Source organism: Peromyscus eremicus, unplaced genomic scaffold (genome assembly GCF_949786415.1).
Source record: "Peromyscus eremicus unplaced genomic scaffold, PerEre_H2_v1 PerEre#2#chr22_unloc_1, whole genome shotgun sequence".
NCBI lineage: Eukaryota > Metazoa > Chordata > Mammalia > Rodentia > Cricetidae > Peromyscus > Peromyscus eremicus.
Genome location: NW_026734286.1, coordinates 4,371,163 through 4,387,158, shown reverse-complemented (window position 1 = coordinate 4,387,158; position 15,996 = coordinate 4,371,163). Strand labels below are relative to the sequence as shown.

Here is a 15,996-nt window from a genome sequence, read left to right as displayed (position 1 = left end):
CCAGCATCACTACAGAGCTGTGGGAACAGAGCAAAGGGACCCAAAGACTCATCAGCTGTCTACAGCATCCTAGAAAACCTCAGAAAGCCACCCCCATCACCACACCACCCACCCAACTCTCAGCTGGGATCCAACCCCACTGAAAAACCTGTGGAAGATGCATTGCCAAGGAGCGCTCTCAGTTAAGAAGCGTGAAACCCAAGGTCTGGATCATCGGCGCCCTGTCCACTATACCCAGCCTTGGGCCATAGTCACTCACCCGATCACCTCGGGACCCAGCTCACGCCGGACCCGGGATTCAGAGCCAGGACTCGGCCGGTGGTAGGGGAAGACCATGGCCTGGCCCCGCGCATCCAGGCGGAAGCGCAGCGAGGTACGCAGGATAGCGCTGAGTCGCTGCAGGAAATCGGCGCTGGAACGCAGCAGCTCTTCAGGGGGCAGAAGAACCGTGAGGACCAGAACCCCTCGGGCCAGAAGGGCCGGGACCTCGCTGGCACAGTCCAGCCCATCCCAGCCACACTCCTCAGTGTTGCAGCCCTGGTCACAGCGGCCATCTGCAAAGTGGTCGGCGCAGTACTTCTCATACACCGGGCTGGAGGCAGAGAATGCATGGTGAGGGATCCCCCAGCCACCTAAATGCACACGTGGCAAACAGCAGTACTGCACAGTGTGCTTGCACAGACGGCTAGAATGTCCTTGCATATGTCAAGCTTTCTGTAAACGCAGCGGTTGGCTGCATAACCACAGGTTCTGTGTCCGTAATTAGAAATACTTGGGACGAAAACTATTTCAGAGTTCAAATTAATTTGAGTCTTAGAATATTTGCCTATTTGCTTAAATATTATATATGCAATGAAATATCTTTCTATTGTGTTGTTTTAAGATAAGATCTCATGTATCTCGGGCTGGCCTCAAACTCCCTATGTCAGCAAGACGTGCTGGCCTACACCTCTAATCCCAGTACTCCCGGCAGAGGCAGTGGGGTGTTTCTGTGAGTTTGGGGCCATCCTGGGCTACATAGTCAATTCCAGGCCAGCCAGGGCTACATAGTGAAACCCTAGCCCTATTTAAACCCCCCCACAAAAAAAAAAAACAAAACTATGTAGCTAAGAGTGATCATGAACTGTCCTCCTGCCTTCACCTGCTGAGTGCTGGGATCACAAGCATGCAACGCCACTCACACGTCAGGTGGTGCTTGAGGCAAAACCCAGGACTTTGTGCATGCTAGGCAAGCGCTCCACCACCTGAGCTTCATCCCCAGCCCTCTGTACATGATTTATGTAAGGCACCTCAGGGACGAGGCCCAAGTCTAAACACAAAGGGACACATAGCCCAAAAGTAGCTATATATCTTTAGTGTGCCTGAGTTTGGGGGTTGTTTTATTTCCATGCTGGGGATTGAACCAAGGGCCTCATGCCATCTCGGCAGTCCTCTGCCACTGAGCTACATCCCAGCCTGTGCCTGAACTTTGACTGCAACCTGTCAATGAAGTAAAGGATGGGATTTTCCACTGTGGCATCATGCCCATGCTCCACACAGTTCAGGGTTTCGGGTTTGGGATTAGGGATGCTCAACATCAATTATTAACTGAGCACCTGCTGCGTGCTGCTCTAAATACCAAGATCCCACACACAAATCCTTGCCCCAGAAGAACTGGCATCCCTGTGGGTGGAGAGAGATGTCATAGGAGACAAGTGAGGAGAATATTCAACATTCTAATTAGGTGGCAATAAATGGTAAATATAAACGTGCATGTGGTACTACTTGCAAGGGACGTGCTGGGGGCACCTAGGAGTAATCTACAATATAGATAACACCATCTAAGCAAAGGCTTGAAGGAGGTGGGAGGAACTTCGGGGAAGAACAATTCAGCCAGTGGGAGTAAGCAGAGCGTCCCCAGGTAAGAGCAGGTATGGGACATCTGAGGAGGTCAGGGTGACTGGGGTGCTGGGGAAGGTTGGAATGGAAGATCATGAGGAGACAAAGGTAGGAGAGGGCTCCAGACAAATAGAGGGGCACACAAAAGGATGCAGAGATACAGAATGTATGGGACAGAGAGGGACAAGCAAGGAGACCCGGCAGACAGGGAACAGGAGACGGAAGGCACACAGAGGGAGACAGAGGACCCCTGGGATGGCAGGATGGCCATTAGAGGCCTCTGGATGAACAAGTGGGACCCAAAGATGGGCAGACAGATGGCACAACAGAACAGACTAGCAGACGGACAGATGGATGGACCAGCAAAAGTACAGACAGCTGGGCATACAGACAGCCCCGGGACCCACAGGGGGAAAGGGGAGGGCAGATTCCTGCAAGCTGGTCCTCTGACCTCCACAAGCACACACACTAAATAGGTTAAGTGCAATGTTTTGGTTTTGTTTAAAGACAGGCTCTCACCATGTAGCCCTAGCTGGCCTGGAACTCACTACATAGACCAAGCTGGCCTTGAACTCATATAGCGATCTGCCTGCCTCTGCTTCCCAAGTCCCAAGATGTGAGCCACTATACCCAGCTTAATTTTTAAAATTTTAAGGAAGACAGAAGAACAAGTCATAAGAATAGGCAGATGGGCTGTGTAGCTGCAGGCAGACAGAAGCAAATGGGAAAGACAGGAAAATACAAACGGACAAGGATGAGGCACACAGGTGGCGTCAGGTATGAGAAACGAAGGACCAGCCCCATCAGACAGTCCAGAGATGGACTTTCAGGGAAACTGGGCCAGATGTGGCTCACTGACAGACAGTGCAGCGTATAGACGGACAGAGTCGGGGGCTCACTTGCAGGTGCGTTCACGGCCACCAGCGTAGCAGTCAAAGTTGTCATAGAGGCAGGCTGGAGAGCTGCAGGCTGGGTCACAACGACTGTTGTTGAAGAGGCGCCAGCACTGCAGCGCCTCACACTGCCGCCAGGGGTCGTCCACGTTCAGCGAGCAGTCGCCGCCGTCCCAGCCACAGCCCGGGCTGTTGCATTCGCGATCGCAGTTCTGGTCCCCTCTCTTGGCCTGACAGGCGGCTCTCGGGCACCGTGGCTCCTCGGGGACCTCAGGGGCTGTGGAAGGGGTCTCGCAACGCGGGCCAGCCCAGCCCGGCGCGCATACACAGCGGAAGAAAGGGACGATCTGGACAGGCAGGCATGAGCCCCCATGCAGACACGGGGCAGCTGCGCAGCTGGCGTTAGTAGCTCCTGAGGGTGACACCCTAGAGACCCGGCAGAAGGGCCCGGACAGCCCGGGAGGACAAGCGCAGCGCGGCCCGCGAGCGGTCTGCTGGCATGGGATACCCACCGGGCACTTCAGCTCTCGGCAGGAACGCGCCACCCTCTCACAACGCAGACCCCAGAACGGCTAGTGATGGGGTGAGAGAACCAAAGGAGAAAAATTGGTAGTGAGAAGAAAAGAAACAGGAGGTGGAAAAGAGAGAAGAGTGAAGGGCGAGACTTGAGAAATGATGACACCCCACCCCAATCCAGCGACCTCCCCTTTCCTCTAAAGACCTGACGTTGAAGATAAGCCATGCCTTCCCCAGGAGACTACATGGCCAAGCCACAGCTTCACTAATTTACACTCCAAACCATAACTCAGCATCTCTCAGAACCCCTTTGCCTTCCCCGTTTCCCTTGTAGACATACCCTTCCCTGAGGCCACGCCCCTTTCTCCTTCCCCAAGGGCCTCCATCCCTGCCACTCACACCTACCTGGACACAGTGACAGGTGAAGGTCAGCCCACCTCCAGGGCCTGAGCTGGGGCGGCACTGGCCTCCATGCTGACATGGCTGGGACTCACAAGGGGACAGGGCAGTCTGACATCGAGGCCCTAGACAAGCAGATGCGGGAGGTTCAACCACAATGGCAGACCCGCAGTCAGGTTCCTGGCCGGTCTACCTGTCATACTTACCTGTGAAGCCGGGATGGCAGAGGCAGCGGAAGTGCCCACCTGGATCTTGTAGGCAGTCCCGGGTGTGTGCTGCGTGGCAGGCACCTGGGCGACACTCATTGATGTCTGCCTCACAGTGCAGACCCGTGTATCCCGGGGGACAGTTACAGCGGAAGCCACCCACCAGGTCCACACAGGTACCATTGTGTAGGCACCGGAGGCCCGAGTCCAAGGATGGGCCTGGGCCACAGTCATCCTCATTGATCTCACAGAGCACTCCTGGGGGATGGGAACAGTGGTCAGTCAAGTCTGGAGACTGCCTCTTATCCTGTCCCCCAACCCTGGCCTTGACATACCGAGTGTGCCAGGGGGACAGGAACAGAGATATCGGGCCACAAGGTCAATACAGGAGCCTCCATGCTGGCAGGGCTGGGAGGCACACTCATCCACATCGTCCTCACAGCTGTCACCAGAATAGCCAGCAGGACACTGGAGTGGGGCAAGAAAGGAATTCTCTCAGGCCCTGGGGACACAGACATGCCCAGGCACACCTGTGAACACGGAATCCCAGCACAAAAGGACACACATAGACATCCAATATGCAGCCAATATAGAGGACAGACCTACCCAGTACAAGGAAACACACTGTCCTTGTTATTTTTTTTTCTCAACTTGAACTAAACCTAGACCTATCTGGGAAGAGGGAATCTCCCTTGAGAAATTGCCTCCTTCAGACTGGCCTGCAGAATAGCTGTGGGGTATTTTCTTGACTGTTTGATGTGGAGGGACCCAGCCCACTCTGGGTGATCCCATCCCCAGGCAGGTGGGCCTGAGCTATCTAAGAAAGGTAGCTGAGCAATCCAAAGGAAGCTAGCCAGTAAGCAGCATTCCTCCTGGTCTCTGCAGTCTCCTGCCTTAGGCTCCCGCCCCGGCTTCCCTCAGTGACGGACTGTAGCCTATGAGTTGAAGTAAACCCTCCCTCCCTCGGGTCGCTTTGGGTCAGAGTGAGCCTGGGAAGGCCACCAGCACACCCGGTACACAGGGACATACGCTCACAGAAACACACAAGGGAAACACCCATCTACACACAGACACTGGCAAGTCACTCAGACCCACAGAGAGACAGAAACTCACACAAATGTGCCCAAACCCATCCACAAAGACATGGGGGTTAGGAGCTGAAGAGATGGCTCAGTGAGCAAGAGCACGTGCTGCACAACCATGGGGACTTGAGTTCAAATCCCCAGCACCCACTTAAAAAGCTACCAGCCTAACTTCAGGTTCAGGGAGAGAAACTCAAGGAATAAAGTAGTGGTAGAGGGGACACCTGGTGTCTTCTTCTGCCTCCGAGCACACTCCCGTGTGCACCCAGTGCACACACACAGACACACACCCATAAGAAGGAAAAAAAAGACTGCTAAGTCTGGTTGCACACTTCTCTAGTCTCAGTACTCATGAGGCAGAGGCAGGTAGATCTCTAATAGTTCAAGGCCAGCCAGAGCTACATAGCAAGACTGTTGAAGAAGACGAGGAGGAGGAGGAGGAAAAGGAGGAGATAAGACATGCAGCCAGGTGTGGTGGTGAATGCCTTTAATCCAGCACTCGAGAGCCAGAGGCAGATGAATCTCTAGGAGCCAGAGTATAGATGACTTACATACATGAAGCACCCCTGTTCCCCCACCTCAGAAAGAGACATGCCCACACCAGGGAAAAGAAACACACCCAAGCACGATTAGCTTCTCTTCCCTCTCCCTGGGATGCACACTTACCTCGCACACATAGCCCCCCATGTAACCACGGCAGGTGCCCCCGTGGTGGCAGGGCTGGGCTGTGCAGGGGTCCACTTCCTGTTCACAGTGACTACCGGTGCGGCCCTCTGGACACACACAGTAGTGGGAGTGGTCCTTGTCTACACACTGTCCACCTGCCTGACACAGTTGCTCCGACGGCACCCCTGAGAAGCGGAGAGTGGCCTCAGGCCATGCACCCTTCCCTCTTCCGGGCCACATCACACATACATCCAGCATCCCTGCCAGCATCAATCCCTAGAGTCTCACTCCCAATCCAGAGGGCGGTCCGGCAACTTGTCAAATGGCCTGGTCTCTTTCCATAATGCCCAACTTTGTTACCCCTACAGGCTCAGTCAGTCACACACACACACACACACAGCATCCCAGCTTGTCTCCCATGACAGATACAATCACCATCCTGGCCAGCAATTCCACAGTCACACACATACCGAGCCACACACCTCATTAGATCCGCATGCTATGTGGCACCGTCATTCCCTTGAGCCCCACACACCCACCACGTGCTGCCCCTCACCCATCTGGGCTGCAGCCTCCTTGCAGGGTAGATTCTGTATATCACACAGGCGGCCACTCCATCCAGGGGGACAAATGCAGTAGGCCCCAGCCTGGACACAGCGACCCCCATTCTGGCAGGGTGACTGGCTGCACCAGTCCACCAGATTCTGCAAAAGAACCCCTCAAGGTCAGTGCTGGGAGGGACCCTAGAAACAAGATGGGCTTCTCCCTCCAGGATGCCCCACAGGCCCCACCTGGGTTCCGGACTCTTCCCAAGGACCTCAGACACCACCCACCTGACAGTGACTCCCAGTGAAGCCCTCCCGGCAGGTGCATTGAAACCCCGGGTGAGTGGGGTTGCAGATGCCCCCATGCAGACAGGGCCGGGAGAGGCAGGGGTCAGCCTCATATTGGCAGTGGGTGCCTTTGTAGCCCGGGCGACATAGACAGCTGAAAGTGTTCACGCCGTCCACACAGGTCCCTCCATTGAAGCAGGAACTAGAGAGCAGGACAAGGGGATCGAGTTCCACCACCTTGAAGGCCACCCTGACCCTCCTAGAATTAAGGGCTTCCCAATGTCTGATCCTCACTGTCCTCAACAAGCTATAGCTCTGTAGAGATCCCACCTGGTCCCTTCACCTACGGATCCTGCTCCAGTCTGGGCCTCGCAAGGGCTGGAGTCTGTGACTTCCATCCAGCCTTGCCCTTTCTCGGACATCATCACCAGAGCCCTCAGACAGATGCCAGGCCCAGGGAGCCCTCCCTGGTCCCCATTCTGTCACAGGGCCCTGAGTGTCCAGCCCACGCCCCACCCACCTGGGGCTGCAGTCCGGCAGGTCATTCTCACAGTGGACGCCTCCGTAGCCAGGTGGACAGGCACAGGTGAAGGAGGCCACGTGGTCAGTACAGGTGCCAGGGCCACAGGGGCTGCTCAGACACTCATCCACGTCCAGAGCACAGGTGGGGCCAGCAAAGCCAGTGAGGCAGGAGCAGGAAAAGGAGCCCACGCCATCCTGGCAGGAACCGCCATTGAGGCACGGGTCTGCAGTGAGCAGGAAGGAAGCCTGGTCATTCCCTATGCCCACATCAGCCTGGCCTGACCTAACCACACTTCACACAGGAAGAAGCCAGATTCAATCTAGAGGGGACGCTCCTTTGTTTGTTTGCTTGTCTTTGAACCAGGGTCTTACTACGAAGCCGTGACAAGTCTGGAGTTCAATATGTAGAACAGGCTGGCCTCGAACCCAGAGATGAGCCTACATTCTGCCTCCTGAGTGTTGAAATTAAAGGCGTGCACCACCACCACACATAGTCCAGAGGGGCACTCCTGATCAGAGATCAAAGTTTGCCCCTTTTGTGGTTAAAGCCTCTTCCTACAAGTTGTTCTCTGACCCCCACATGAACACTATAGCACACATGTGCAACATACACACAAATAAATAAATAAATGTAAAAGCAAAATGTTAAATCCCCTTTGGAGGAGGAGTAGGTGGGGAGGGGGAAGAGGAGAGGTGGGGGGTAGGGGCTGTGAAGACAGAAGGGAGGGCAGGGGCTGGAAAAAAAATTAATTAATAAAAATAAAATTTAAAAACTCCCCTTTGAGCTATAAAGCTGGCCCTACCTATCCTGAAATTCAGAATCTGTTATGGAATATTTCCTTACAGTGTATGGAGATGTGTCACTGTGACTGGTTTAATAAAGAGCTAAATGGCCACTAGCTAGGCAGGATGAGGTTAGGTGGGACTTCTGGGGACAGAGAGCTCTGGGAAGAAGAAAGGAGAGGTTGCCAGCCAGGCACAGAGGAAGCAGCATGGGCAGTACAGAGTAAAGGTAACTGAGCCATGTAAAAGAACTTAAATTAATAGATCTGGGTTAATTTAAGTTATAAGAACTAGTTAGGAACAAGCCTAAGCTAAGGTCAATCTTTCGTAATTAATAAGTCTCCATGTCACTTTTTGTGAGTGGTAGCCCAAAGAAAAATCCATATACAAGAATCTGCAGGTTTGCCGGGCGGTGGTGGTTCACGCCTTTAATCCCAGCACTCGGGAGGCAGAGCCAGGAGGATCTCTGTGAGTTCGAGGCCAGCCTGGTCTACAGAGGGAGATCCACGACAGGCACCAAAACTACACAGAGAAATCTGTCTCGAAAAAAAAAAAAAGAATCTGCAGGTTCAACCAGCAGATGAAAAAGAGTGAAAATCAGAGCTCACATGAGGACTGCACACGCACCTTCTTCTCCCTATTCCCTAAGCAACAGAGTGTAACAAACACGTACATGGCATCTACACTGTGCTTGCTACTTTAAGCTGTGTAGAGGGTCTGGGAAGATGGTTCAGCAGGTGAAGGTGCCTGCCACACATGACTGACTACCTGAGTTCAATTCCTGAAATTCACATGGTGGAAGGAGATAACCAACCCCTCCAAGTTGTCCTCTGGCCTCAACACATGCAATGTAGCATGTGTGTGCACGAACACACACACGCCATACACACAATAATAAAATTTAAATTAAAAATTAAGCTTAAGGGGGTGGTGGTGGTGCATGCCTTTAATCCCAGCACTCAGAAGGCAGAGCCAGGCGGATCTCTGTGAGTTTGAGGCCAGCCTGGTCTCCAAAGCAAGTTCCAGGAAAGTCGCAAAGCTACACAGAGAAACCCTGTCTCGAAAAACCAAAAAAAAAAAAAAGACTGTGTTTTGGGCTGCAGAGATGGCTCAGAGGTTAAGAGCACTGGCTGTTCTTCCAAAGGTCCTGAGTTCAATTCCCAGCAACCACATGGTGGCTCACAACCATCAACCATCTGTAATGAGATCTGGTGCCCTCTTCTGGCATGCAGGCATACATGCAGGCAGAACACTGCATACATAATAAATAAATAATAAAAAAAAATTAAGCCTAAGTTAGTAAGATGGCTCAGCATGGGCAAGACACCTGCCACCAAGGCTGACATCCTGAGTCGTAGTCCTAGGTCCCTGGAGGCGGAAGGATAGAATCCTCAAAAACTGTCCCCAGACCTCTACGTGTGGCACACATACACACAATAACTAAATGTAAAAATTTTTAAATAAAAATTAAGTCATCCAGAGATGATTTAAAGTCTCTGGGAGGATATGCAGAGGCTATCTGCAAACATTAAGCCATTTTAAAACAAGAGACTTGAGCACCCGTGGAGTCTGGTATCCACGGAGGCTCTGGGTCCAGTCTCAAAGCACCAAGGGACACGTGTACTGTTATGCCTGCTCAGATTGGTGAGCTCATCACAGACCTTGGTGACTAGTGCAGCCACTACTAGCCACAGGAGACTAATGGGCTTTTGACATTACTGCTAGTCCAAATAAAAAAAGCTGCAAATGTAAAATACATTTAGCAGAGTTCAAATTTTCGAAAGCCTATATGTGGAAACGAAAATATTTTCCTACTTTTGTTTGTTTGTTTTTTGTTTTGCTTTGCTTTGTTTTTTGGTTTCTCTGTGTAGCCCTGGCTATCCTGGAACTCACTCTGTAGACCAGGCTGGCCTCAAACTCAGAGATCCGCCTGCCTCTGCCTCCCGAGTGCTGGGATTAAAGGCGTGCACCACCACCGCCTGGCCATGTGATTTTTTTTTTATCATTACTCTGTGTGTGTGTGTGTGTGTGTGTGTGTACATGTGGTATTTGTGTAGAGAGCAGAGGACAACTCGTAGGACTGAACTTGGGTCATCAGGTTTGGAGGCAAGCCCCTTTACCCGCAGTCATCTTAGCAGCCCATTGCTTATTCACTTAGCAGTGCTGCAGATGGAACCAAGGCCCTCGTGTGTGAGGAGGGTGACAGAGCTGTGAGGACACAGCATCACAGTGCCAGGCACATGTATGGCTTGATGGGTGGGTTCCCTGGGGAAGCACCCCCCATAGCTCCCTGCACTTACTGGGGGCACAGTCGTCAATGTCCTGATCACAGAAAGGGCCAGCGTATCCCCCATGGCAGATGCACCTGAAGCTCCCAGGAAGGTTAGTGCAGGTACCATGGGGGCCGCAGGGTGAGGCATTGGCACACTCATCCACATCCTGCTGGCATCGTGAGCCTGGAGGGGAGAAGGGAGGTAGTTAAGGTTAGAGGAGTAAAGTGGGGTGTGAGGGTGCCTGCAGCTCACAAACCTGCAGGCTGAGGCAGGAAGAGGCAAAGGCAAGCAATTGCCCCTGGGTGTTTGGCACATGCCACTCCTGAATTATGTTCTGCCTTATCTCTGTAGCTGGTGAACGTACACCCTTCAAAGACTTGTCATCAAACCTCAAGCATCCCAGCATCCTCAGCCCTACGGGGCTCCCTCTTATCCTGAGCTGACTCACATGGGCTGTGAATGTCTAGATCCAGCTGTCTTTTCCCAGAATGAAGGCCCTTCAAAGGCAGAGCAGGGGCGGGTCTCCTTTGGGCTTCCCAGCACCACCCGACATGAAGTGAGGAGCAGGAAAAGAAGGTAGAGAGAGAGGAGGAAGAAGAAGAGAGAAGGTGGGAGGGGAGGAGGAGAAAAAGGAGAGAAGGGGTACATTGGTGTACCTTGCCAGCCGGGGGGACAGGAACAGACAGTTGGCTGGCCAGGGTCAGACTCACAGTGGCCTCCATGCTCACAGAGGCTTGGAGTGCAGGGGGACAGCACCTCACACTGACGGCCTGCAGGGAACCAGCAGGGTTTAGATCGTCTTGAAAGACTCACTGCTCCCACCTCCCCCAGCCATGGAGTCCCACCCTGATATCCAGAAAGGCAAAAAAAGAGAGAAAGAAAAGAAGAAAAGAAAATGCAGAAGGGGCTGGAGGGATGGCTCAGTAGTTAAGAGCACCTGATGCCCAGTCATGAGGACCAGAGCTCAGACCCCAGCATCCATATAACAAACTCTAACCCCAGCTGCAAGTCAGAGGATCACAGGGGCTCACTGGCTTCCAGCCTATCCAAGAAAGCACAAACTCCAGGTTCAGGGAGAGACTGTGCCTCAGAGGAATAGGTGGTAGAGGATGACCCTTACACCCTCTTCTGGTTCTGGCCTCCACGCACAGGCATGTGCGCACAGAGACACATTGGGGGGAGGGAGGGTACTAAACAAAGCTTTTAAAAGAGTAGAAAAGAAACGTGAGCAACAAGGGTATCAGGGACCCTGAGGAGGAAGGTGATGACACACACCCTGGAATCCAGGGGGACAGGTGCAGTGGAAGCCTAGTCCATCACTGGTGCAGGTACCACCAGCCTGGCAGGGCTGGGACTCACAGGCATCTGGAGCCAGGCTCTGGCTGCAGCGGGGGCCACTCCAGCCGGGCTCACACACACAGCGGAACCTGGTGGGGGAGGCAGTCAGGGGTGGCAGGTGACCAGAGACAGCAGAAGAGGGGTCAGGAGTTGGGGAAGGGCCTCACCCGCCAGAGGCGTCATGGCAGACTCCGTGGCTGCAGGGCTTGTGGGCACAAGGATGATTCGCAGGCAGGCAGAGAGGAGGCAGGGAGCCAGGTGGACAGAGGCAACGGAAGCCATTTTCCCCATCCACACAGGAGCCACCCTCTCCACATGGGCTGGACGCACACTCGTTGATCTCCACATTACAGAGGGGCCCTGGGAAGCACACAGGCAACTTCGTTCCAGAACAAAGAGAGAAGTGCCAACTGAGGGAAAGGGAACACCTTGTTCTACACCACACAGCTGTGACCCCACGTGAGGCCCTCATTCTGCTGACGGGGTGACAACCCCAAACCAGTGAGTGAGCAAGCTCAGGATACCACAAGGCAGTGTTCTCTCTCTCTCTCTCTCTCTCTCTCTCTCTCTCTCTCTCTGTCTCTCTGTCTCTCTCTGTCTCTGTCTCTCTGTCTCTCTCTCTCTCAGCCTCTCTTCCTCCCTCCCTCTCTCCATCTCTAATGTGAGTGCTTATATGTTATGTTAGTGCAGCATGGTGTGTGCCCCGTGCCCATGAAAACCAGCAGAGGGGTTGGATTCCTGGAACTGGGGGTTACAAGCAGTTGTGAAACACACTGAACACAGAGAGATAAAACTGGTGCCTCCATGGAGCCTTCTACGTTCTAGGGTATTTGCTACAGGAAGGTACTCCTGCATGCTACCAAAGGAGAAACGTGAACACCAACCCAGCCACGAACCCTTTGATCTACAAATGGTGTCCTGCCTCCAAGACAGGCTAGTGCAATGGTGGTGTGAAGCACATGGAGGTAACCAACCAATATACCAACCAATATCTGATTTGACTGGAGGACCACTCAAGACGAAGCCCATACCCGACATTTGCTTCAGTAGCCAAGAACCTGAGGCTAGATAGCCCTGGGGCCTAAGATAAAACCAAATACTACTAGTCTTAAGGATAAAAAAAAATAGTGACAAAACGCCTCCTAATAACATTCTGCTATCCTCATAGATCACTGCCTTGCTCAGCCATCATTAGAGGAGCTTCCCCCAGCAGCAGATAGGAACAAATACAGAGACCCACAGCCAGACATTGTGCAGAGAGTGAAAGGCCTGGATGGATGGGGTGTCTCCCTCAAATCCCTCCCCTCAGGGCTCAGGGATCCCTGAGGAAGAGGAGGCAGAAGGAGAGTGGGAACCAGAGGGGATGGAGGACACCAAGAAAACAAGGCCCTCTAAATCAACGTCAAAGCTCCTGTGAACTCACCGAGACTGGGCAGTGGGCATAGGGCCTGCACAGGTCTGCACCAAGTCTTCTGCATATATGTTATAGTTTCCAGTCTGATGTTTCTGTGGGATTCCTGAGTGTGTGGATGAGTGGGTCTCTGGTTCTTTTTTTTTTTGTTTTTTTGTTTTTTTGTTTTTTGAGACAGGGTTTCTCTGTGTAGTTTTGGTGCCAGACTGTCCTGGATTTTGCTCTGTAGACCAGGCTGGCCTTGAACTCACAGAGATCCGCCTGGCTCTGCCTCTCCAGTGCTGAGATTAAAGGCATGCGTCACCACCACCCGGCTCTGATTCTTTTTATTGTTGTGGTTGTTGTTTTGGTTTTTTTGAGACAGGGTTTCTCTGTGTAGCCCTGGCTGTCCTGGAATTAGCTCTATAGACCAGGCTGGCCTTGAACACACGGAGCTCCTCCTGCTGGGATTAAAGGCATGCACCACCACTACCAGGTGGGTCTCTGATTCTTGTGTCTTCTCTTGAGCTCTTTTCCTTCTGGTTCTGTTTTGTCCAATTCTAATGTGTTGGTTTTTGTTTTATCTTATTTTATTTTATATTTAAAAAACAAAAACAAAAACCAAGCAGTTATGAGCTGGCATGTGGGCGCCGGAAACTGAACCCCAGTTCTCTGCAAGAGCAGAAACTGCAGAGCCAGCTCTCCAGCACTCTGTGTTGTTTTATTGTGAAACATGATTTTTCCATGTAGCCCTGGCTGGCCTAGTGCTCACTGATGCTCAGGCTAGCCTCGAACCTGTATCAATCCCGAGTACTGAGGTTACAGGCACACATCACCATGTCTGGCCTTGGATAATCTTGTGTGTGTGTGTGTGTGTGTGTGTGTGTGTGTGTGTGTGTAAATAAAAGGAGGAATGGCTCATTGGGGGCGGGGTGGGGGGGGGGGGAATGCTTGCCATCAAGACTGACGGCCTGAGTTGGATCCCTGGGACCTACATGGTAGGAGAGAACTGAACTTCACACATACACAAAATAAGTAAAATGTAATTTTTAAAAAATAAAGGTGGTGGTGGGGGGAACCCACCCAAAAGAGACTTGGAGCTTAATCCCTATCCTTCAAGGCCCTCCCCGCTCCATGGCAGCCCCCTGCCCACCTGTGAAGCCAGGCTGACAGATGCAGTCGTAGCGGTTGATGCCGTCACGGCAGACTCCAAAGGTACAGGGGTTGCTGGCGCAATCATCAATGTTGACTTCGCAGTTCACACCTGCAGGGAGGGGAATACGGCAGGGAGGAGCCGCTATCGGCAAGTACTACTCCCAGACCCCTCACGGACACCCACACCCACCCGTGCACTATGCCTGTCACAGCCCAGCCCCAGACCCCACCTGTGGTCCCGGGAGGACAGCGGCAGAGGTATTTGTCCACCAAGTCTAGACACTTGCCGCCGTAGCGGCAGGGCTGGCTGCGGCACTCATCCACCTGGCTCTCGCAGCGTGTGCCCGTGTAGCCCGGGGCACACGCACATGAGAAGCTAGCAATGCCATCGACACAGCGCCCATGGTGGCAGGGGTCCGGAGAGCAGTCGTCCACATTTCGCTCACAGAGAGTGCCCTCAAATCCTGCAAGAACAAGAGGTTAGGGTCCGCCCTCTCACTCCATGGCTCATCTCGGCCCAATTCTAGCTCAGCTCTCAGGTCCCACCCCTTCTCCCTTGCATTCCACCCTCCAAGCTCCGCCCCTTTCACTTTAATCCCACTTCCAGCCGCACCCTGAATCCGGCCAAGAACCCTGCCTACCTCCATCATCGGCGCCACACCCCAGCTGTCACTGGCCCTGCCCTGGCCCTGCCCTGGCCCCGCTGAAACCCTCCTCTGAGGCTGTCCCCAATTCTGCTATCGGTCCTTGACGCCCGTCGGCCCACCAGCCCACCTTGAGGTTCTTGCCACAGTCTCACGGTCCACCCTCACCCTCTGCACAGCGACACTCATAGCCATCGGGCTGGTCCACACACTTGGCACCATTCCGGCAGGGAGTGCTCGCACACTCATCCACGTCCAGCTGACACATGGACCCACTGAATCCTGGGGGTAAGTAGTGGACGAAAGGCGACATTCATCATCAAAGCAGGCGCCCGGACTTATTTGAGTGGGAAACACCCCTTTGCTTTGTTTTAAATTAATTTCAAGGCAGTCAAGGCCAGGGACACATCTCGGAGGAGAAGAGTGCTTGCCAGCCAAGCCTGACCACCTGAGTTCAATCCGCAAGAATACTGGAAGGAGAGAACCCACATACACAAAAAAAAGCAATTAATGAAGTAATTACTTTCTTTTTAAATTTCAGTGTTGTCATAACCTGACATGCCAGGCTCTCTGTGCCAGGTCCTCACCTGAGGGGCAGGTGCAGCTGAAGCCATTGACTCGATCCTTGCAGACACCACCATTGACACACGGGCTGCTCTGACATTCATCGATGTCCACCTCACAGTAGGTCCCCGTGAAGCCTGGAAGGGGACGGGATGGGGCACTGGAAGTTCCCTGAGCTCAGGGGCTCTTTTTCACCTTAGTTTCAGGGCTTTGGTTTTGTGGTTGTTTTTGTTGAGCTAGGTTCCTGCTATGTACCGTGAGCTGGCCTCAAACTGATGATCCTCCTGCTTCAGCTGCCCAAATGCTGGGATTACAGGCACGCACGACCACATTCAGACTTAGATTTAGTTTCAAACAAGCTGAGCCCTCACCCAGCTGTGGTTTCACACGGACAAGGTTGATGAAGCTCCCCCTTCAATAACATCTGGCAAAATTCTGCTCTGGCCCTGCACCTGCCTTATCCAGAGTCACAAGGTTTCGCCCTAAAGACACAGAACTCTCCCTCTCTCTCTCCAGCCAGGAAGCTTTAAACCCGGTTTGGGGCCAGCAAGATGATTCAACAGAGAAGGACACTTGCTGCCAGGCCACACGGCGTGGAACCCTCATGGAGGAAGGAGAACTGATTCTTGAAAGTTGCTCTCCAATCTCCACACTCACACCACGCCATGAACTCATCAGTGCACGCATCCATATGCACACACACACACACACACACACACACACACACACACACACACACACAAATAAAGGTAACTTTTAAAGAAATATTGTTACCAGGCACAGTGGCACATGCCTTTAAATCCAATATTTGGGAAGCAGAGGCAGGTGGACCTCTGTGAGTTCAAGGCCAGCCT

General features: G+C 52.9%; 1 protein-coding gene across 1 annotated transcript in view; it reads right to left on the bottom strand.

Annotated features, from left to right (window-relative positions):
- Positions 1-15,996, bottom strand: part of Notch3 (notch receptor 3) — a 38,966-nt gene that overhangs the window by 18,697 nt on the left and 4,273 nt on the right. The window contains 17 exon segments of the mRNA XM_059252018.1: positions 235-592; positions 2,778-3,343; positions 3,693-3,811; positions 3,893-4,150; positions 4,228-4,360; positions 5,641-5,825; positions 6,197-6,344; positions 6,474-6,675; positions 6,994-7,219; positions 10,079-10,234; positions 10,708-10,821; positions 11,327-11,478; positions 11,557-11,749; positions 13,933-14,043; positions 14,165-14,398; positions 14,747-14,860; positions 15,166-15,279. Coding sequence (XP_059108001.1) covers positions 235-592; positions 2,778-3,343; positions 3,693-3,811; positions 3,893-4,150; positions 4,228-4,360; positions 5,641-5,825; positions 6,197-6,344; positions 6,474-6,675; positions 6,994-7,219; positions 10,079-10,234; positions 10,708-10,821; positions 11,327-11,478; positions 11,557-11,749; positions 13,933-14,043; positions 14,165-14,398; positions 14,747-14,860; positions 15,166-15,279 — 3,383 coding nt within the window.